General features: G+C 37.6%; 2 protein-coding genes across 11 annotated transcripts in view; one reads left to right on the top strand and one right to left on the bottom strand.

Annotated features, from left to right (window-relative positions):
• Window positions 1-498: 498 nt before the first annotated feature.
• Window positions 499-11,694, top strand: LOC103719991 (ELF3-like protein 2). Of its 2 annotated transcripts, XM_088722660.2 has the most exons (7): window positions 499-1,117; window positions 1,223-1,507; window positions 1,976-2,230; window positions 5,724-5,804; window positions 7,111-8,096; window positions 10,366-10,417; window positions 10,511-11,694. In XM_088722660.2, the coding sequence occupies exons 3-7, from the start codon at window positions 1,991-1,993 to the stop codon at window positions 11,486-11,488; spliced, it is 2,337 nt and encodes a 778-aa protein (XP_088578786.2). In that variant the 5' UTR covers window positions 499-1,117; window positions 1,223-1,507; window positions 1,976-1,990; the 3' UTR covers window positions 11,489-11,694. The 2 variants fall into 2 exon arrangements, with proteins under 2 accessions (XP_088578786.2, XP_038985216.3); XM_039129288.3 differs by lacking the exon at window positions 5,724-5,804 and having other exon boundaries at window positions 563-1,117.
• Window positions 11,695-13,946: 2,252 nt separating this feature from the next.
• The window catches only part of LOC103702014 (protein ALWAYS EARLY 3-like), a 40,364-nt gene continuing 30,982 nt past the window's right edge, over window positions 13,947-23,328 (bottom strand). For 7 of the 9 annotated variants that reach the window (XM_039129292.3, XM_039129291.3, XM_088722655.2 and 4 more), the window contains 7 exons: window positions 22,995-23,277; window positions 19,412-19,654; window positions 19,152-19,316; window positions 16,583-16,723; window positions 16,236-16,451; window positions 15,630-15,899; window positions 13,947-14,486 (listed from right to left, as the gene is read on the bottom strand). In XM_039129292.3, the coding sequence (XP_038985220.2) occupies window positions 14,289-14,486; window positions 15,630-15,899; window positions 16,236-16,451; window positions 16,583-16,723; window positions 19,152-19,316; window positions 19,412-19,654; window positions 22,995-23,277 (1,516 nt within the window). In that variant the 3' untranslated portion in view covers window positions 13,947-14,288. Of the gene's footprint in view, window positions 14,487-15,629; window positions 15,900-16,235; window positions 16,472-16,582; window positions 16,724-19,151; window positions 19,317-19,411; window positions 19,655-22,994; window positions 23,278-23,328 lie in introns of those variants that run through there. The other 2 variants (XM_088722656.2, XM_088722659.2) reach the window with 2 other exon arrangements.

Genomic DNA, 23,328 nt, shown 5'->3' with positions numbered 1-23,328 from the left:
ACTGGATGAGGAAAGGAGAGATCAGATCACCCGCTCCTAAGTGACATACGGTGGCTGGTGAGGAAGTGTGATGCCTTTCAGACCATGTATGTTTACCGAAAAGCGAACATGACTGCTGACTGAGTCACTTCCTATACTGCTTATCACTCCATTGAATTTTTTTGGACTCAGAGTTCTATTGTTTTTTTTTTCTACTGAGTTATTTTCTTTTTTTTTTTTTTTGATACTGCCGGCTGTGTTCTTGGGAGATTAGCATGAGCAGCCCACGCAAAAAAAACGTTAAGTTTTAGTATACACGAGTCAGACGTGGTGGGTTAAATACGGGACTGTGATTTAGGGAGGAATTCAAACGAGCGATCTAAACTTTTTTTTTTTTTCCTTTTCTTTTTGCCGTTGGCAACTAAACTTTTTTTTTTTTCCGTTTAAAATAAAAGTAGTCAGATCCTCACCGCTGCACGTGCGAATGTGGCTAAAAGTAGCACTATGGTTTCGCCAACCGGGCGCCAGCTGTCACAGCTGGCAGCGGGGCCTGCAATGCCCTGCGCTTTTCCCGTTGCTTTCCCTGGACGAACGAGGGGCAAGCCCAAGGGAGAAGTGAAAACCCCACCCCACCATATCTCTCTCCCGGCCCCCTCCTCCCTTCTCTCGATTTTTCCTCTTCTTTTCTACGCTCTTTCCTTCCGCGATCTCGCCCCGCCTCGCTCTTGGTATCTTTCCATCCAGGAAGAAGATTTCATTCCTCGTGCTATTATTGTTGGTTGCTTCCTCTCTGGACGATTGGATTTTGTCCCCTGGATTTCGCCCTTGAAGTCTCGTAGCGATTTCGACAGGAGAGCTGGGTATCTATCTGGATTTTTGTGGGAAAGAATCTTGGAGTTCCTGGTAGCAAGTGTTCTCGTGTCTCTTCGAAGGTTCTTGCCTCAACGTTTGGGACTTTTGCTCTTGGTTGGAAAAAAGACTTCTTTTTCTGGGTTCTTGGAGCGATTTCGCTCTCATGCCGTCGTGAAACCATCTTTCCTCTCGGGTTTCGATGCTAATGTTGTTCTCTGGCTGAAAGATCGGAATTTTCGCGAGATTTCGCTGCGGGAGGTTCAGTCCTTGAGGTCTCGCATAAGAGGTTTGGATATCTATCTAGTTGCTCTTTACTTCTGGTAAGAATTTTGGAGTTCATTATTAGCTGCGATTCCCACTGATAGTAAGTTATCCTTTTCGTCTGCTTTAGGATTCTTGCCCCAAGGGTTTGGGATTTCTGCTCTCGGTTGGGAAGAAGAGTTCTTGTTCTGGGTTCTTGGAGCGATTTGGATCTTCTCCCTTCGTCAAACCATCTATCATCATGGGTTTCGATGCTACTATTTTTTCCTGGCCGAAATATTGGATTTTCCACAGAATTTCGTCGCGGGAGTTTAGGTCCTTGAGGTCTCGCTGTGATTTCAAAGGAAAGGATCATAGATTGATCTCGGTTTTGTCGCAAGTATTTGTAGTTCAGCATTAGCTGCAATTCCGGCTGGTAATAAGTTTTCCTGTGCCTCTGTTTTAAAGTTCCTGCCGCAGTTTTGAGATTTTTACGTTCGTTTGGAGAGCGATCCTTTTTCTGGGGTCTTTACTACGAGAGAACTGGTTCTTGGCATCCCTCAGCGGTTGCTGTAAAAAAATTGGATTTTTATCTGGATTACGTAATAAGATTTTTGGGTTTTAATCAAGATAAGCTTCTGTTCCGGTTTAAAAAAAAGTTTTCTTGTGCCTCTAAATTCCTTCGGTGAGGTTCCCCAGGGTAGCAAGTTTTGGATTTTTCACTCTCGCCTGGACTCTGCGGAGAAGAATTCCCCAGGGCTCTACTTCAAGAAATCAATTTCTCTGGTCTTTCCTTGAATTGGACTAAAGAATTGCTTTCTTGGAGTCTGGGATTGGTTGTTTAGATATTGGAAATCTAGGGATCTTGTTTCGAGTGTCATTAAGTGATTGCCTTTTCTGATAGGGATTTGTGTTGAGCATGCCAGACTGGGAGATGGTGAAAGGAGGAAAGGAAGATGAAAAGATCATGAGACCCATGTTTCCAAGGCTTCATGTGAATGATACAGATAAAGGGGGTCCAAGAGCACCGCCTAGGAACAAGATGGCCCTGTATGAACAGCTCAGCATCCCTTCACATAGATTCAATTCTACAGCTGCTTCTGTATTTCCTCTTCCACCACATAATGCCAGCACCCCAGTTTCCTCTGCATCAAACCAGGTCAATTTCTAATGAACCCTTCTTTCCATCCATTTGTGGCATGACCTTAGTTTGGCATGCTTTCTTGCTTCTTATGATGGCACGCTTTTACTCATATTTATTTTGACCACATTTAATCTTAGACGTCTAGGTTCATGTAACAGTATTGCATATGCTAGTTGTCTTTTACTGTCAATTAACAAATACGATCAAGCGTTCTCCCATTTCTTACTTTGAGATTTCCAAACACTACCAACAGAGGTTGGGGCCTTGATATACAACCAGACAATTTGTTTTTTAAGCTTGATAAACACCAGTAGTTTTGGTCTTCTGTAGAAGTACAAATACATGTCATATAAGACAAATGCATGGACTTCTATATAAGCTCATGGAAACAATTTAATATAATCAATAAAGATTGCGATAACTCTTGGATTCAGATGTATTTTTTCACATAGATGCCTAGATTAAAAGAGAAAAAAAAAGAGGTTTCCATGTATTCTTTTTTTCTTTAGTTCTGGGTTGTCCAATATTTCTTTGGAAGAAGTGAGGGGCTAGGACAAGAAGACCTATCTCTTCCCTACTTTTTTTTTTTACATAAGTTAAAGAAGCGATTAATAAAATGTACATGAATGTATTAATAGGAATTGCTTTCAAAGTGTCAAGGTTTGTTAAGATATGGTGCAACCACTTTTTTGCTTTCTATGAGAATGAATTATTGAATGGTGTAAAGTCTTTCTTTCTTTCTTTCTTTCTTCTCAGAACAAATGAGAGGTGCTGTGGCAAATGTCATAAATTTGTGGAAGAGATTAGGTGGAAAATAAAAGATCAAGGACAAGGACTGGTTTGCTGGGTTACAACGCAAACTTGCTCCCAACTATATTTACTACAATGCTGCTGATGGAGTGATATGTAATAATGAGCACAACTGAAAGTTAAATGTGGAAGGCATGCTAGGGAAGAAAGGAATATGGGGGATTGACTTCAAGAATTTCTTATATGTACATTTCGTTGTATATTAAAATGTGCTTAATCTATTATTTCTATGTTATAGGATGGCTGCTACATGGTTAAGCTTCTTAGAGTTTTGTAGTGGTCATGTCATTTAAATTAGAAGCAAATTGGTGTTAGCTATACATTGAAGGGACAAAACTTGCAAAGTATTTTAGAGCGGAAAATAGTCAGCAAGCAGGGCAGGGTACTGCCATTTTTTAGGCATTCTGTTTTGTTGTTTGGTAAAGTCCTCTTTTAGTGTCCTAAACCCAAGCCATACGCCCAAGAGCCTAAGAGACTTCGTTTTTCTATCCTTTTTTTTTTGTTCCGTAATAGGTGATTACTTCTGATTCCTACAAGCCTTCCTTTTATTTGTGCAGGGGGATAGGGGGTGGAGGAGAAAACTGGTTATGAATGTTTTCATCACAAAGACAGAAGTTAGCTCATTTTTGGTCAGTAAAAGAGGGAGAACTGCTATAAATTATGAATTATTGGTCGAAGTATATAATTTTCATCTTTAACTTAGTCTTTGGTTCAAGAATTTGATCCTCTGATTGAATTGTGCCGAAATGTTAGGAGGTCATATATCCTTTAGGTATGTCCATTTTTAAGGATGCACATCCCTCGGGGCATTGTTTGGTTTGCAAAGGCTATTGTCAGTACTTCCATGCTTTTAAGAGATTTCAGTGGGACTGAGATGAATAGCAAGACCTGGTAGTAGGGGTATTGGAAGGATGTTCAGTTGAAAAGTGTTAGCTTTACTTGATTACTACTTAGAATCAAAATAAATCCTAGTTTTAAGGTGAGTTAGCATGGGCTGCTTGTTGGAGGGTGGACATACCTTTCAAAAGATCCTTAAGTCCCATAGAATATGGAATAAGAGAGTAAACCTTTTGTTATTTGCAATAAAAAGGAGAAACATGAATATCAGTAGCAAGGACAAAGGCATTAGACAGAGCCAGATGGCACAATCTATGCAATGTTCCTTTATGGCCTTGTGAATGAAGGACTAAAACAAAAATGTATTGGACTTCAAGGAACCTCACAAGTTACAATTTTCCTTTTGACAGCCGCATTAGTTACAATATTAACCAAATACAAGTTTCCTAAATGGGCTTTTAGTGGAGCAAGGAAATGATTTTTTGACATTAATATGGAGACAATTTCACAACTTCTTCCTTTATAACCCTCTGGAGGTTTCATACCAGCAGGTAAGCGAAAGTGAACTCTGCAGGTAAGGAATGGGAAAATAATTGTCGGCATTCAGTGATTGATGATAATAATAATTTTGTAATCTCTTTTTAGGGTTAAAAAATCCAACTAGTCATAGCAACACTTGTTACATGAATTGTCTGCTGAAACCAAGAAGATAAATATTAAATGAGAGTATGGTATCATAACAAGCAATTGAATGTAATAAGCTAAGGGCATTTCATCACATAAATAACTAGATTAAAAATATAAGCAAGTATTGCTTTGACTTCTAAATGCTTCAATGAAAGATGCAAGATGGGAAAAAGAAGCTTAAAATAGTCAGAGAGAAATCTCAAAAAGGAATTTCTATAAGAGGAGTCAGTTATGTGGCCATGCTCATGCTCTCTCTCTTTCGAGATGCCTTATAAGTTACGGAAGAGTTGAGATATGTTTGTACCCTCTCATTGTTCTCTTCGGACAGCTTGAGCTTGTTTTTTCCATCCTGGGACCTCCATAACTGCCTGTTCTTTTGTTTTTCTTTCTTCATTCATACATGAAGGAAGTCCTGATCTCGTTCTCCATTCTAAGTTTGGATGTGCTTCCATGAAAGACTTTCTATATTTCACCTCTTCTTTGAATTGGAAATGACAATAACTTTTAAGTGTGGAGTCCATATAAATATGCCGCCACCTCTCATTTTTCCTTTTGTCTTTTAAGACTCCAGGAAGAATCCTTCTATAAAGCAAGAGGGGAGATGGCTGGTCACCTAATGATATTCATGTAATTATTGGATGGCCCTATACAGTATGATTTTCCTTTCTACATTGTTCCAATGTCTGCTGACACAAAAGAGAAATTTTAGTTGCTCGATTTTTGTTTTTGTTTTTACTTATAGAACATATAATTGTCTTAAAGTAAGAAGGTTTTTACATGTTCATGAAATCATAATTACCAGATCTCTTGAATAACATCTTTTGTTTTCTAATCTGTTAAAAGTTCGTTTCTAATTATGGAAGTAGACATATAGAGTCTTGAGGAGTCCTAAACTTAGGATTGGCTATAAAATCCTTTATGCTGTTGTAGTATTGACTAGAGAGGTCTTAGTCGTGTGTCTCAGTTTTCTGATCCTTATATGGAGCTTTATAAAATACTTAGTTCTTTAATGTCATATTTTCTAACTTTGAAATACTTGAGAAGTGTTCATCCCTGATCTTCACTCTCCCTATCCTATCATCTCTATTTCTTTTTACTCTTATATTTCCTTCATTCTTGTTTTCTTCTGTAAAACAAAAATGTGAATTTATTTTTCCTTTTCTCTTTAAAACAGAAACTTTCATTTTTATTTGCTTCCTTGATCCATGTTGATATGAAATCAAAGATACTCAAAAGGCATTGGTGTGCCAACAAGGTGCTTTTTCTTCATCACGTTCCTATATGCACTTACCTTTTTCTTTATCTGGTGAATCGTCAACTGAATACATATTATTCAAGAAAAGTTGCCTTACAATATGATTTTTGTCATTCTATTCAAACTTTAGGCTATTTTTTCTTTTAATTAGCAGATATAGGGCTTTATTATGGTTATATAGACTCATTTTCTTTTCACCTTTACTTAAACCTTACTTCGGGTCATTTGCCTTGTTACTTAAAATAGATGATGCTCTTGAAGGTCTTAGATAGTTGTATACAGTTCTCATGCTAACATCTCATCGTTGTCTACCCTTTGCTTCTTTCTTGTCTTCATCGTTCTAACATTTTGTATTACTTAAAATCATCTTTCTGTTAAATTCAAAAGCAATCATTGGCGGATCTTTCCATCCATCTCAGAAGCCCCTACTACCTAGTTTATTGGGCTGATGATTCAGTGCACATAAGCATTAAATGAGTAATTATGGTTAGCTTTGCTCCGAAGAATCCTCACTTATTACATGATGTCATACCCTGACTTGATTGTCTGCGGCTATAAATAGATGATGCATTGTTGTGGGAAAGGTAGCCTTAAATCCTCTTGCATTATATCTTGCATCCCATTTGTTCCCTATATTTGTTAATTTTCTTTTATCTGACGAGGCCATTTTGGCTTCAATACTTTTGCTGGAAGAGGGCATGCTATCAAAACATTGAAATATCAGCTTATAATGTTCAGGCATGAGCTGAAGAGTGATTGAAACAGTTAAGATTTCAGGATTTCATATGACTTCCAAATTCCAATCCTATTGTTTCTCTTAACAAGCTTTGCTCTTTCAGTTAAAATTATTCTTTGACCATTGTTCAGTATGGCTACACTCCTTACTCGAGAAAACTTTACATATGACTTTCCACTTCTTCTTGACACAATAGTTTGATTTACATTAGACTTTCCACTTATTCCTGACACAGCAGTTTGACTGTTGCATTTTTCCATCTTGTTTGTATACAAAGTTTCTTGTATTGCATATTGTCCACCTTTTCGCTTGTTGATAGTCTTTATCTCTCTCTTTCTCTCTCTGAGTTTTACTAACTGGTCTCCATCCTAGCCTGATGCACATTCATTGCTAATACTAAATTTTACCTTTTGTCTTCTCATAAACACCCACCCCTCCCACTCCCCCTGTGTTGGATGAAGTTAAGCCAGTTTATTGAGGACATACCTGATCACAGAAAGTTTGTTGCTTCATCTATTATTAATTCCTTGCCTCTGCTGCTCCAATGCTGACAAAATATGTTGGCTATAGGGAGGTGGTCACGAGAGGAGTGTCTTATCTCCATATTATATACCTCCTGATGCACCTGCGCATAAGTTTAGGAAGGTTCATTCACACTCGTCAAATGGAAAGAGTCCTCGTTCTACAATCAGGAAATTCAAAAGACCTGTGAGGCATGGGAATCAAAGATCTTCACATGCTGCATGTTCAATTGCTGGCTACAATTTGCTCGATTCTCACGACGTCTATGATAGGAAGAATTCTAGCGAGGAAGACGATGATTTCAGGGTTCCTACATTCGTTCACTCTGAGTCTGCTAAATGCTCAAGTAAGAATATGCCTGTGAAGGAGACACAAAAATCATCTGCCTCTGGTGTAAATGAGTTAGCAGAAAGTTACTCTTGTACCATGAATTCATCTGCCCTGCTGTCAAATTCTTACGACAAGCCCTTGGAGCAAAAAAGTGCTTGTGCTGTAAATTCAAGACAACATGAAAGTAACCATAGTGAGAAAATGCATGAAGAAACTAGAGGAATTAAAGAACAGACAGAAGAATTTGCCTTCCACACAGAAAATAGAGAGAAGCTTTCAGAACTTTTAACTTTTTCCAAGGCATCTTTAGATCATGAATGCATAAGAATCAGAAATGCTATTGAGAAAACATGCTATGGAGATATTGGAAGAAGTCAAGAATCTTATGATAATGGTTGTCTGGGTGAACTTGGATGCTTGGATAGCAGATATGCTATAGAAAATGGGGATGCTAGGCTGACAAGTGGATGCTTTTCTAAGTCATCACCTAGAAATAGTCACAAGGATCAAAATATGGCGGATAACTGCTACCGAAAACTGGGTGACAAGGCAAGTGTATCACTGGAATTGAGAGATGGAGACAGAAATGGTGAAATGTCCGATACGTCGATGGACTCCATAGCAGGCTTGAATATTTCTCCTGATGATGTTGTTGGTGTAATTGGTCCAAAACAATTCTGGACAGCAAGAACAGCTATCATCAAGTAAGTACCATGCTAGTTGCTTGTCAACTACATTACAATATCATCCAGGCTTCTACCCTCCTTATCTCATGATGATGGTTTCTTCTTATTGAGAGATCTTTAATATAATTTGTCTCTTTGCTGAAGTTGCTTTACCATTGTAGTTCATCTTTGGCGGTCGCATGTGGGCAGTCAGTGTTCTTTTAACACTTCACCTTTTGTCTCTTTTAAACAACTTAATTTCTTCATGCCTAACAACTTATCATGCACCCAAAATTATTTCACTTTACATTACAAGGCCAGAATCCATATATTATCCATTGTCTCAGTAATTCTGCTGCATAATTTAATCATGCAGATTTACAAATAGGTAGTTAGAGGCCATTTGCAAAAGCAGGTTATACACCCGTTTTAGAATCTTGCGGGGAGTTATTACTTTTAATCATTCTTCTAAGGTCCTTATGTGTAGTTCTATTATCATTGATTGTGCTATTGTTCTTGAATAATATTGGTATTTGGTTTTTAGACATGTGAAGTGTGATGAAATCCTTTGTTTTTTCAGAATATGAATCATTTGCTGTTGTCTGCTGAAAGCAGAGATCCATGCTAAAGGAGAGCATTGAATAATATCACTAAATTTGAGAAAAAAAGGAAAAATGAAATATATAGGATGAAAGTAGTGACAATAAAGGAATTTGAAGGTTCCCCTTTACTGCTTATAAATGTGGGAATGCATTTAATCTATGGGCGAACTAATAACTCTTTTTTCGATTGATTTGATTGGTGATATGGTTGAACCTCCAAAATTTTTTAGCTTTCTTTTAGACTTTTTATTTTTGGACAAAGAAGAGGGTAAAGAAAATATCCAGCAGATTAGGAGCCAATTGAGAGCATGGGACAAGCGTTTATGTTATAGAATCATGGAAAGTGCCTTTTACCAAGGTCAGTATGTTCCTAACATTATGGGCCAGAAGCTGTTTGCAAGTTGTGACTTAATGCTTCCAGAGGTTCCATGTGTACTATGTTACTCCTATTCTCATGTGATTGTCTGGCTTAAGTTGCACCATTTTCCTTGATTATTTTAATGCCCCCCAGATGATCTACTTGTATATGATTTTGTTCTACCTTAACTAGCTAGTAGAAGTTTTTCTTATTTTCTGCAATAAACAGTTTTTCTAGTTTCCTTGGATGTCTTTTCTCATCCATTGACCATAGGTTGGCCATGTTGTATATGAAAATCTTGAGGCATGTCATGAACTAATGGAGGAGATATCAAATTGCAATTCTGTGTTGCCGTTTCTAGTTCATACATGGTGAGCATTTAGTTTACTTTCGCTCTTTAATTGCTTCTAGTTGCAGAGTGTGTCCGTTAATTTGTCACCTATGCCTACATGTGAATAGAGTGAGAGACATCGAATAATGCCTGAGGTATGACCCTTCAACAGTTTTATCTTAAAAGGACAGTTTGGAAACTTTCATCATATCCTATTGAGTATTGATAGACACTTAATATATTATCTTGTCTTTGTGGAATGAATGTCCTGCTTGGCTGACCTTCATCAAATGATGACTCCGAATGGTGTCTTCCTGCAGAGAAGAAAGTAGACATGGGGAATTAAGAGATCCCTGAACCTATAGCACTTATGCATATAAAAATGCAATATCAAATTATCACACTTGTCTATGAATTATTCCTTGGCACATCTTATGTGCCAGTGATCTTTGCATTAAGAATCAGTAAATCACATTGAAATCATATGGCACTAATGCTTCTGGCTCTACAACTTGCTCCTGCTTTCCAACATTCGTATCTGCACCCAGATAAGTCCCTCCAATACTTCTTCTCGAGCTTGAATCTGCCGCCTTATTTTCACATTTCACTCGCTGACATTTCTTAACATATTATGTTTCAGTTACAAACCAATGGTTTATTTGCACCACGTCACTTCTGCCCACTGCTCTTGTAATCTAATCATCCAGAGAATAGAGAGATCTCATCCCTCCCAAAAATAGCAGTATAGCACCTTCCTTTTTTTAAGTTAATAGTAAGGATCCACGCTAAGATATGTTTTGGACTTTAGACCAACCTCACTTAATTGCTTTACATGGTGGTAGTAATAATGGTGCATTATTCTCTGCCAGTTCTTGAAAAATAGCAAATTGTCAGGTATATATGCCAGGAAATGCCTGTGTAAAGTTTACTGTTGCTGAAATACAGTGATGATGAGTGTCTTACCTTTTGGGTTTGAAGTTTCTTGTGTGATCAACAAACCCCTCTTATTTGTTGCAGCCAACAGAGGATTTTTGCATTGCAATTGTTTGAGCTGCATAGATTGATAAAGGTTAGTGGGTATCAACAATTTGACATAACTAGAAAATTTACTTGGATGCATAGTACACAATGAAAATTAGTGAATCTGATTCTTGTCAAACAGGTTCAGAAGTTGCTCGCTGCATCACCACATCTACTTCTTGGTGACAATCACGGTTCGAACAGTTCTATGTCAGAATTGCCTACAAAGAACCTACCTGCTGAGTTCAATGTAGAATTGCAGCCACTGACAGAACAGAGAGATGATATTCAGGAACAGAACCAGAACATCAAGTGCCCCGCAGAGAAAAGGGGGGTTCATACATCCCCTTCTCCTGATGGTGGCCTTAGCAAGAAACTTGATCAGCTTCCAAGTTGTGAACCTTGCTCTGGAAAACCATCAACCGTCCCTGTGGCTCCCGATAACAGAGCAGGTCCTTTGTGTTTCCAATCACCCACAAATCAGTGGTTGGTTCCTGTGATGTCGCCTACAGAAGGGCTTATCTACAAACCATACACAGGGTTTTGTCCTCCAACTGCTGGTTTCATGGCCCCTATTTATGGAAGTTGTGGCCCTCTGCCGCTTCAAGTTGTTGGAGATTTCATGAACCAAGGTTATGGTGTCCCAGCATCTCATCAGCAACTAGACATGGGGGGGACTCCTTTTAGGTCGCATGGAGTTCCTCTGAACTACTTCCCGGCACCTTATGGGCTTCCGGTTGTTAACCCATTGATCCCTACTTCAGTTGTTGAGCATGTGAGGTCTATGACCAGGCCTATGGAGCACACAGAACAGTACTCACAGGGTTCATGTAACATGTTGAATCTAGAGAATGAAGCTTTTGGAGGCTGTTCTTGGAAGTTGAATGTATCTAAAGGTTGCGAGTTGCAGGGAAGCACGGCAAGCAGTCCTTGTGAGAGGGTTCAAGGGAAAGGGAGGGATGCACTAGACCATCCTGTAACCCCACCTACAGAGGATTCAAGACAACTGTCGCAATCTAATGTGATTAAGGTTGTACCCCACAATGCAAGCTCTGCCACAGAGTGTGCAGCACGAATTTTCCGGTCAATTCAGGAAGAGAGGCAACGGCTTGACTCGTAATACATATGTGCTTCTCCAGGGTACACCTAATGGGTTTTACAAGCCAATATGGTCATGGGCATAGATGTAGTTAATTTGGTGTCTCGTAATATTCATATTGGATGTTTTGTTTATAGGAGCCAAAATTTTGGTTGTGGTTGTGGATCTTCTTTTATGTTGTCTATATGTAAATAAAATATCTGAAGCATATGAACTGTTGTTTTGCAGCTTTTTCTCTTCGGGATGATATGCGGTGTATGTAAAAAATCCTCTGCATTAATTTTTAAACTCCAATATGAGCTATTACAGATACAAGTGAAATTAATTGCAAATATATGGTGAGGTTTAGTGAATGTAATTGATTCCTGAGTTTTGGAAATCTCGGACCTGTATACCTAAGTCCGTTTAACTCTGGCTATAAGGAATATCAATGTGCTTATGTTGTGCGATTGGAATATTTAATTTTAAGAGATTTGAGAATTTTTAGGCTGTTGTCTTTCTGATTTGCCTTGGACGATAAAGGTTTTGCAAATGAGGAAAATGAAAATTGTGCATTGATGCAATATATGAACTCCAAGAGGGGGGTTAGGATGCTGAGAGTTTTGCATCGTGTTGGTCAGGGGGATGAGTTCCAAAAAAGGTGTAAGCAAATTGCTGACGGTTGAATGATGATGAGTAAGTACGACTGTCGGGAAATCTGCAACGTGAAATAAACATGAAATTTGCTAGGAAGCTGCGATACGGAATCCAGTGATGGTGGCTTTGCTTGTTGATGTGCCCAAGAAGATATTAGATGATCATATTTTTAAGAGATCCAATATTAACAAGGCATTGAGCCATTAACCTTTTAATGTTGATTTAGTGATTTGCTTAAAGGTTTGGAATGCATATAGGCTATAATATTTTTCATCATCCTCACTACCCTGGAACTCTGGGTATAGCTTCTAATTTTGTCCTTGGGAACCTATATTGTCATGTTTTTGAGTCAACGTTACATAATGACCTTCGTCATGTACCAGGTGCAGTGACTAGATAGTTTTCTGGCGACTAAGGATATCCATGCTTTAGGGCGACCAAATTTTCAGGTGTATCCATGCTCGAGGGTTTGGTGAGGAAAAGAAAAAAGGTACATCTGGAAATTTTTTTGTCATCCTTGCAGTCTTAATAGTTGACATCGTTTGTGCTTTTTTTACCAATAAATTACGGGGTAGGTGATAGGAATTTTGCTATCATGCTTTTGGGCCTTGATTATTGGAATAATCTTTGCTTTTAATTTGTTTTAGCCATTGTTTCTCCCTGGGCAGGAGATAATCAGAGGCGATACAACTTAGTGACTTGTTCATAGGCTTAAGAAGCAAAGCATAAGGTTGCTTGTTTTTTTTTTCCAACAACTGAATATGACATTAATCACTTCCTGACAAGGAAATGATTGACCAACAATCTGATTACAGAGCATTAGCAATATCATTTGACTTGAAGTATTGGACCCAATGTCCGTCATAGCTATGATTTTGCATAGGTAGAGACTGACCAAATGTAAAATTTTAGTTTCTCCTGAAATGTTGTATATTTTTTTCCGAATGACAAATATCCTCAACAATGTGGTACACTCCCATGCCTGACATCTCTGTGCATGAGCTCCAACAGGTCTAGCGTGATTTGACAAATAAAATCCATGTTACTGGAGCCTGCTTTCAAGTTCTTTCCATGGTTTTCCGCATTAAGGAATTTCGAGGAAATGCTATATTTGAATCCACTGAAAAGGAAGGTTACACTGTTGTTATTGCCACACTTGAGAAGAGGCAATTATGCTGATAGTAATGGAGGAAAACATGGACTCTCTTACGTTGCTGATAGGAGCGACCCAATGTATTTGGGGGCCTAAAGCCGTTTTGTCTTTGAAGTCTTCCCTACAGCGAGCCGATCTAAGGCAAACTCAAAGAAAAGTTTTTTTTCTTGCCATTTTGTCTTTGAGGCCTTTTCTACAGGAGGCATTCTTTAGGCCGGAGCTTTAGGCAACCGCCTCAATTGCTTAAGGATTGAGCCGGGAATGGCTCATAACCAGATTTCATTTGCAACCCTATTTTGTGAAAATCCTCGTAACAGGCTCCACTTTTTGAGAAAGGCAATAATCAAGCAGATGATGTATGTGGCTTATGTGCCCCGTAAATTTAACAAAGCTATCAAATCATGACCATTGATTCTGTGACCAATGCCATCTATCTTGCTAAGTCTATAATTCACATTCACTAGACAAAATTTGCTTAGCCTCCAAAATGTTCCTAGATGGCAGGCGCTCTTGCAAGCAAATGTACAAGCTAACCTGGTTTTTCACGGTTTTTCCTTGTGCCTCTATAAGTGATGTTACCACGTCTTAAGGTGTTTACAAACAATGCTGGATCATTGTGAAGATGGCCTGGCACGATTAAGACCATAGATTTAGCTTAGCAACAGGAAACTACTTCAAGACCCCATAAAATTCAAGGGAAAGAAAAACCTTCCAATTTTGTATGCGAGTCAATCCAGAAATAAAGCTGGCTACTGTTTGGCATAGCTTCTAAACAGTTATTGCTCCTTAAATATGCATCTCAATACATACTTCCATTTTCCACATTGTAGGATATCCAACTCCATATGATTTGACAGAAATTGTGATATGTGTACTGCCTAATCAGGCTTTGTCCATGCAATGTGATATACCTTCCATGAGGAACTAACGCTTTCCACTACTTACTAGGATGTAAGAGAGTTTCCTGATAAAAGACCAACAAAAATAATTCCAAAAATGCCAAATGGCTCCCTTGGCTTCATCTTTATCGGATTACACTGAAACCTCTGGACAAAAAGTGGTGCTTAAAGATGGTATTAGCGCTAGCATTTGATTTTTGATGATGCCCATACATGTCTCTATCTCTCTGTAGATTGGAAGGTTTTGTGAACAGCATGGCTGCAAACTTGTAACTGCATATTCCAGTATCTGTGCAACCTCAGCAGGAGGATACTGTCTCGCGGCACAATCCTGCATTTTAAAAACAAATTGGAGCATGAAATGCATATTGCCACAAATAGTGAGATGAAATGATAGTTATAAGCACAACAAAAGGTGTATGCCCATGGAAAATAGGTTGTAACATTTAACTTTGAGTGTAATATTGGCACTTGGAGATGTAAAACATCCTTGGCTTACAGTTAAACAGGTGGCAGGAGCCTTACAATTGAAGGTGCAAATATTCGTAGTTTAGCTGCATTAGTCAACCATTACTGCCAAAAGGTGGCACCACATCTCTCAAAGTCAAATGTAACAGAAGATTTTAGACCTATGAAGACTAAGAAGATGCTTGGTAAGTTTGTTATTTGAAATGTTTTGAAGCTGTGCTTATATTCCATTTGCAATAAATCAAGGTATTATAATGTCAACAAGCAGACCCGTGACCCTGATTTTATATTATCTCAAGCCGGAGTATTTGGTTGGGGCTATTCAAAAGTTCAAATATGCTTCACACAAACCCTGCCACTGGCCAAAAGCAGCAAGCAAGACATGGATCGTCAGAGAATGTGGGTATTTGAATCACTTTTACTGGATCCAATACAAGATTCACCATCTTAGTACTAGACCCATACCGACACCCTTCTATTATAGTGTCGGTATACAGTTCCATACGATACAAAGCGACGTGCCGAGTATTGGTACAGCACGGTATGGTGTACTAGTTCAATACCGGTATGATACAGTATCGACCAGTACAACAAACCTTGAGCCTACAAGTTGATTGGTTAAAATTTGAAAAGCAATTCAAATGAAGAATATACATCAGGAGATAAAAAAAAAACTCAATAAATTGCTCTTATTAGTTTCTTATCAAACAAGATCTGGTATTTTACATGGAAAGTGGGGAACCTTTTTTTTTTCTTCTACATTCTTCCAATAATTTGAAAGGCATAAAGGAATACTAGTTATGCAGGAACAATAGGAAAACAATTAAAAGATTAAATAAAAAAAGGGAAAAGGAGTGGCAACAGATCAACTTTTGCAGAGCCAATTCCTATGATAGACTAGTTCTGCATAGCCAACCTCAAACAGCTCACTAAACAATTAGAGAATAAAGAGATTCAGAAGATAATGTTTTGTCCATAATCCTCAGCAACTCCATCTGTAACTTACCTGAATCATGAGAAAAGTAGCAACACAGGATGAAATCAACTCTGAAGGGATTGCATATGAAAATTGTACTCGTGGACTGAGTGCATGAGTTGTTGCTGGCTGTAATATACATGAAACTGCATGATTCTGATTATTGAAATTTCCTGGATGAGGAATATATCTTATCCTCGATTTGCTAGATTCAGTTCCAAAACACTGATTATTTTTAGATTCTATAGCCTCTCCGATGCAGGTGAGAGCATCTTCCCCATCCCTCAGAGACGACATAGCCTGAAGAGTTCAACAAGTCATGACATGCTAAACCCGAATAAAATCCATAATCATGTAAAAACAAGGTATATTGTGAAGTACATCTATATTATCATGGGTCTTGATTATATAAACTCCTGAGAGCATATTTCAAGACCGCTAGCATTTTTCTCAGGTTGATGAAAATGGAGAATATAGTCATGTCATCGAAACATGAGATGACTCCCATATGTCCAGAGGGTGGCTCGGCATGAAGAAAAAAAATAGACTGCCCATATTGGCACGTCCTATTTTTCTTAAAATATATATTCAGTAAGGTTAAGATTAAGAAATCAAGACAATCACCGTCCGTCTTACCTGCACAGTTACATCAACCATTTTCCTTGCCTGAGACATTGAATTTTCCACAATTTCTACTACGTGAGATCCGGTATCATGATTGTAAAGGTCATAGGTATTGAAAGAGCCAGAACATCCAGCAAGTCCTGAATTTTCCGTTGACCTATGCAATGGAGATGCAGAGATTCCATGGAAAGTGTTACGTTGCCTTAAAACAAGCAGGGCAGAACCGACCTGGAAGTTATGGCAGTTTACTATAATTCTGTTCAGAGGCCTCAAAAAAGAAAAAAGAAAAAAGAAAAAGAGAAAAAAAAGGAATTGTGATAAGTCAAAGTATCAGGCAATAAGGTCCATCAAGAACTTACCTGGTCCCTGGCTTCTTGTAGCTGTAAGAGTACCATGGCATACTGCTTTCTGAAGTGTCCCAAGTCCCTTTCTGAATCTCCATCGTTTTTCTTTCCAGCTACTTCCTCATTCATTTCCCTTAGTTCCATCAGCAATGCTTCCTGCAAAAGGGAAACAAAGATTTCTTAGACAATTATGGAAAGAAGCCCAACAATTAATTTTAAAATCCATCTTAAACTTGGAAGAAGCAAACTACCATATGTGGATGATGAGACGAAAGTTTTGTAAAAGATATTATTAGAGGAAATCCCAGTGAAAACACATGAAAGTCAATAGTACAAAAGAAATTAATAATCTAATAGATGCAGAAGCACTTGACAAATTAAACAAGTAACGTAATCAATAAAGCCAATGGGCAAAGGAAATTAAACCATCATCTTTATTCCAAGTTCTTGCATATCTTCAACTATCTATTGTGTGTTAGAATTTAGAAACAAATGAGGTTCAAGCAGTCTGCATATAAATTTCTATGCCCATTCATGATCTACTGCTAATTTGCTATCAAAATTAGCCTACCCCTCTTCGTGAGCCTTTTCCTCCCAAGGGCCTGTTCAGATGATCTTGTAAAATCCCACTTTGTGGGATTGCCAACACCGAATTAGCACACAAGTTAAAATCTAGGGTATCAATAAGCAGAACCAGGACACCCCAATCTCTGGTCCAAAAGAAAAAAAAATGCTTGGAATCATATTAAGCCAAGAGACAGACCCGATTATGGTTATATAGGGACAAAAAAGCAATTTGAAATGATAATATGGCGTACTACTCATATAACCATATCATAGACATATTCCACATGCCAAAGCAACCAGGGAACTTTCTCTCTTCTATCGCTTCAATAGTGACAATCAATAGACCAAACCTTGTCAATCTTCTTCTCTTTAGAACAATGATGGCAAGACCAGAAAGCTCTCTCTCTCTCTCTCTCTCTCTCTCTCTCTCTCTCTCTCGCGCACGTGTTTACATCTGGGATTATACAAGCAGGCTTTTTTGGGCCCAAGTCAAGTCAAACCAACTCTTCTAGTCTAAACTACAAATATTTAGAAATTTCAGAGAGACTTTATGGAAAGAATTTATAGCGAAGGACATCATCTAATGGAGTGAGATGAGAATCCAATGGGTGGTCAATTGGTCATCATTTCAATTTTCAAGTAAAGTAGCTCGACCAATGGACATTAGACAGGCAAACTAGAAACCATAGAATGAAGCAACTTAAAAAGTCACTGTTTTGAACATATTCTATTGATGATGCAAAACTGATAAGCATGATTAAGAGTGACCGAGATGACTTACCAAGCATCTTGGTACCATATACCCTCAAACATCAATATGTCACAATACTCGAAATTTCCTTAGACCAATTATTTTCCTAGTCTTTCTCGACCTTACTTTTTCATTTATTCTTAACTAAATTATAACAATTTACGCAAACTCTTAAACCGGACACAGCTAGAAGATACATTAGAGTTCCCCACATTTGACACCTTTATTCTACCTTAAATATAAATTTTTCATTAATAATTGATTTTGTGAGTACATTCAAACATGATTCCTGATGTGCCAACCCATATCAATAGTATTGATAGAGATAGGTATTTCTCATGGTATAAATACTCTTCTTTAACCTCTATACATAATCTTACATGCCAACCTAAGCTTTATGCCACCATTCAAAGTTGAGTGGTCACATAACATGTATTGATAGAGATAGGTATTTCTCATGGTATAGCATGTATTGATAAAGATCAGTATTTCTCATGGTATGAATATTCTTCTTTAACATCTATACATAATCTTACAGGCCAACCTAAGCTTTATGTCTCCATTCAATAATTAAAGTGGTCGCATAAGGACCCACATAAGCAAGAAGTCTGGTTGGATTTGAGGTCGATTTTGCCACCAAAGAATGCTCAAACAGCTAACTAGTTAAATAAGAAAAACCAATGAGCAAACTATGGATCAGGAAACTCATTTGGAGTCTATATTCTGCACTGTAATGCATCCAGAAACTTCTTTGACAGTGGTCGCGGGAGAATTTTCACACATGTCAAAAAGACTAAAAGACCTCATAAAAAGCAAGAAACCATATGTTAAATTTTAGATGCATATTCCTGATCAGAACAAGAACATTGTTTCAGTTTCTAAACAGCGGTTCCAATAAAGAAAACAGTGAGACTATGCTTATTAGAAAATATGCAAATTTTCTGATGTATGCATATATTAAATAGTTTTATATACTATTGGTGGTGATGAAAATGGTATTAATACCAATTGCCTCAAAGATCTCAGGCTGTTTAATACAACTCAAACTAGTTGTTGTACATGAACAACATTTCATAAGTATGGAGTTGTCATTGATGAATGAACAGATTACATAAATATATATTCTTTTCAGTTACCGCACAAAGTGTGTAAAAGAGAGTAATTTAAATTTTTACTTTTAAAAAGACTATCCAATAGTTGAATTAAAATTACACTAAACAACAAGAGAACAGATTTTAATGCATTAAAGGTACCAAACAAGATCACCTTTTTCTTCAAAGCACAATTCAGCTCCGCAAGGGCTCTAATATCAGCTTCCCTTTCTTGGATCTGTGCCGATGTACAAGGTTGATCACAGATCATATGTTGCGCAACAATAGCAACTTCACTTGCAGAATATTTGCCCAGTGCATTGGCATCTTTCATATCCCCCTATCAGAAAGGATTTTAGTTGCATAATTGAGTTGATGGTGGATGATATCATCCACTTGCATGAGTAGATATACAAAATGGAAAAGACAGGTAACCTTAGCCTGCTCATTCAATGCAATGCATGGATATTTGGTCGAGGCCATAATAGAAGTCCCATCTGCAATCACCAAACTCTTTTTTGGAGAAAACTTTGCAGAACTATCCATTTTCAGTTCCATTATATGACCATCAGGCTTTTTACCAGTAAAGTTGTTGCATAAATGGTAATTGACACCATTCTGTTTCCTAAGATCTTCAGGCATATTCTCCCATGGATTTAGAGGCATACAGTCAATATCCTGAAAAAGGTAGATTTAGTTATAATCTGAAATGCAGCCACAAAGCTCCCATGAATGTAAAGAAAAAATAATAAAAGATGATGGATGCATCTTCAACTAATCTTCTTGTCTTGAAAATAAAAAAGCAATGATAAATTGATAACCGCACAAGAAACTGAAGAAACAGGATTTAGCTTGCCCAAAACCTCAGCCTGTATGATGGCCTGCCACCCAGACACATGGCAATTCACCCCTAGAAGCAACAAAAGAGGCACTAATCCATGCTTCTTCAGGTTGTCTAGAGAGTTGGTCATAATTTTAGAATGTTTTAAATTTTAATAGTACAATAACTAGACAAGTATTTAAATTAATTTTATTTCTGTACTAAACAAAATTTAAACAATCCCAGCAAGCAATATTTAGACATCATCTAGAATGGAAAGGGAAATGCAGAAATATAAATAAGTCTCAGTACAACATACTAGCGAAAGCTCTTGAGCATAAACTATACCTCATTATTGCAATACAATATGTTAGAATGTTAAACTCAATATTTGTATACAGCATCTTAGAATTGATCATCAGATCAGAAGTTTATATGCTTGATTGCTCCAGCAGAGATACCAATAAAGGGACATGGAAGGGGACCCAACTCAAGATTAGATCAATGTTACAAATCTTCTATATATCTGAAGAACAAAGGATAAACAAGATCAGTCTTAGGATCAAGTTATGGTTAAAACTTAAATTTGTGAGCTGAATAGATGGAGAATGGACCAGTCAATCTAACAACAGTCAATTTGCATGACAAGTTCTAGACATTCCAAGGAGCCTTAACCTATGTTAGACCATTTCCTGATTCGCTAGATAATGATCAAAGCCATCAACACATGCGAATTTCTGCCATTGCCTTCCATGGAGCTCTATTGGATGAATGCAACACATAAAATTGAATGCATGATACACTGAGAGATTGATAGAAGGGTAAGTTCCTCATATTGGTACGGAATGGGTGATAAACACAAAGAACAAATCATAATAAAAGTTAAACCACACAATAATAAGACAAGACTTGGTGGTCAAGTATGCACAAATTTAATCTGTGTGATCTGCTTCAAATTTAGCAACATGCTGATTCACTAAAAAGGGGCCTCAATGAATTAGATGACCAAGAAATTGAACCTCCAAGCGATAATGAGGATCATATTGTTTGGACCATTGTTTGAAGAGACTTGTTTGCCGCATGCTGCACCTCACACCTCAAGGTGAGGCTTCGTGACATACCCTAGAGCTCATAGTCGAGGTTGTATCCATTGTGGTGTAAACATCATAGAACGAGGCTCCTATGAGGCACACATCTCATACATTATGTTTCACCTTATATAGGAGGCACACAAATCAGGCACTGATTATTTCATGAAAGAAAGGGATTGATATTTTCTCTTTCTTAGATTCATCAATGAAGTCTCTACATGTAGATTCAAATGCCAAGCCAAAGTATTACAGGTTTGTTATTTTACACAAACCACTAAGTGCAATTTTGGTGTCATGATCCTGATGAGAGCAATATGTTGTGTACCTTACTTTGCTTCCTATGTATGCTATTTATCATATGACTGAGAAATTAGAATCTCGTGTGCCGTCCTTTTTTTTTTTGAAAATCTCTTAGAATATTCATGAGGATTACAGCTAACACTTAGGGACTACACCCCTCCCATTGTAATTTTAAATCCTAGCCCCATGCCTTCCTTACACATAAGGAACTATTCATCTCAATGGTTTGCAAAAGGGTGAAAAACACTGGTCTTAGATGGACTCAGCAACAATACATGGAAATCAGGAAAGAAAGTAATGACAATACATTCAGGAACTTCTACATAGTCCAAACTGTGGCTATTCTATGATCTCATCAAGATATTCCACAATGAAGCAAATAATTCAACTATAAGCCCTCTCGGAATCACCCTTTTTCCCTTGAAACATGAAACCCTTCCAAACGAATAGAACAATAGCAAGAATCAAAATTACCTCATTTCACCCTAGAATGCACAAGAGATTACTTCAAGGTGAGTCATAAATGAAACCAACTTTATAAAAAAAAACACCCTTAAGATAGAAAAGCATGGCTCCATTGTTCTTGCCTTGCTTACTTCTGTATGTAACTTCTGCACTCATATTCTCTTCTAAACAAGCTTACCTCCAATTCTAGGTTCCCTTTCACGACTTGCTAGTCATATCTATATAGATTACACAATTCCACAAGTCAAAACTCCAATAAATGGGCAATTTAAAACTATCTAAAAACAGCATGCAGCATTGGTATCCTGTAACGGGATTATGCCTTTCATCAAGAACACCAAGACTATGTCCTATATGGTAAACACATTCTTGAGTCACCAAAAGTCAAGAGTGTAGTATTATCCTCATTACATTACATTTTTTAAAGCTACATTTTGCAATCCCTCCAAGATGAGTTAATCATAGTCAGTGCCCATTAAAGTTCTAAAAGTAACCATCAAATCTAAAATTTTCCATGCAGAAAATGCGACCTTTTCTTTTGAACCCAAGCTTGCACCCAGTGGCTTTCATAACCTTAGGCAATCTAAAATTTGAAAGCACCAAAGCAGGGCAGTCATACATCTTCATTCCCCTATTTTGACCTTTTCTTTCTCTTTTTTATTTATTGTGTACAACATCTATTTTTTGCCCCAAATTTCTTGCCTTTTCTTTCATTAATGATGAATTTCTTAGAAATTACTTAAGGTTTCGCTGGGAAAAATTAGACAAATTGATCTTTTGAGCAGAGAAAGAAAAGATAATCAAATATAATGATAATAACGACACAGCCACACCACAAAGCATAATGTCGAAACTTTTGCTTCTTCGGTCTACCTACACACTTCTAGGAAAACTAATATGACTCCTTAGACTTCAATAATAGTTCAGAGTGCTGGTTTTCAAAGCATGTTGGATCTTGTCATCCCATGTTCATGAGTAATTTTGAACACAATGAAGCTGACATCTTTGTGTGGATTTACAGGATATGTTATTGGGATATTCCCCCTTGTATGACATGTTACATGGCAATGTGTGCATGATGCAGGAGTGCTCTCATATTGTAGAACTCTAAAATCTACACATAAAACCAGTGAATTCTAGCACCTACACATAAATCAGTCCTAAAATAGTACAAGCTTTTCTAGTGCCAAGTCCAGCATCATATATGAAGGCCTAAAAAGAGCATCCCTAAAGCCACAAATTAGTTAAAGCATCAAAGGTAGATGCAACTTCTCAGTGCTTGCTGAGATTGCAAGATCCAATGAAGTCAAATTAAGCAATTAAAAGATAAAGGATTTATTACCATCACAAACTCAACCCCTAGATCAGGCCTGTCAAATTGAACCCTGCACCGGTCTCGATCAACTGTCAGTATACTTCCATCATGAATTTCACCTTTTCTTGGATGACGGGCAATAACACGCTGACCAACTGAGAAAGGTCGAGCTAAATCGGCTGGAAGCCCCTCCCTCACACCAGCACGCAATTCATCATAATAAGTCCTCACTGATTCACGATACTGGTTTAGTTTCTCCCTTTCTTCCAACAAAAACCGTTCAGATAATCGACGTGGCTTGCCAAGAGAACTGTTGACAACCAAATAAATTGGGTAAAAACTAACCAAGAAAATATCAAAC

Source organism: Phoenix dactylifera, chromosome 5 (assembly GCF_051530095.1).
Source record: "Phoenix dactylifera cultivar Ajwa chromosome 5, Ajwa_hap1_PhDact_Kaust_v1.1, whole genome shotgun sequence".
NCBI lineage: Eukaryota > Viridiplantae > Streptophyta > Magnoliopsida > Arecales > Arecaceae > Phoenix > Phoenix dactylifera.
This window is presented reverse-complemented; position numbering and strand designations above follow the sequence as displayed.

What these genes read in the sequence shown, in the direction of transcription:
- LOC103719991 (XM_088722660.2), top strand. Translation starts at nt 1,991, where the DNA reads ATGCCAGACTGGGAGATGGTGAAAGGAGGAAAGGAAGATGAAAAGATC. An exon ending in TTTCCTCTGCATCAAACCAG is followed by an intron (nt 2,231 to 5,723) that starts GTCAATTTCTAA and finishes TCTTTAAAACAG; the next exon opens with AAACTTTCATTTTTATTTGC. An exon ending in GGCATTGGTGTGCCAACAAG is followed by an intron (nt 5,805 to 7,110) that starts GTGCTTTTTCTT and finishes TGTTGGCTATAG; the next exon opens with GGAGGTGGTCACGAGAGGAG.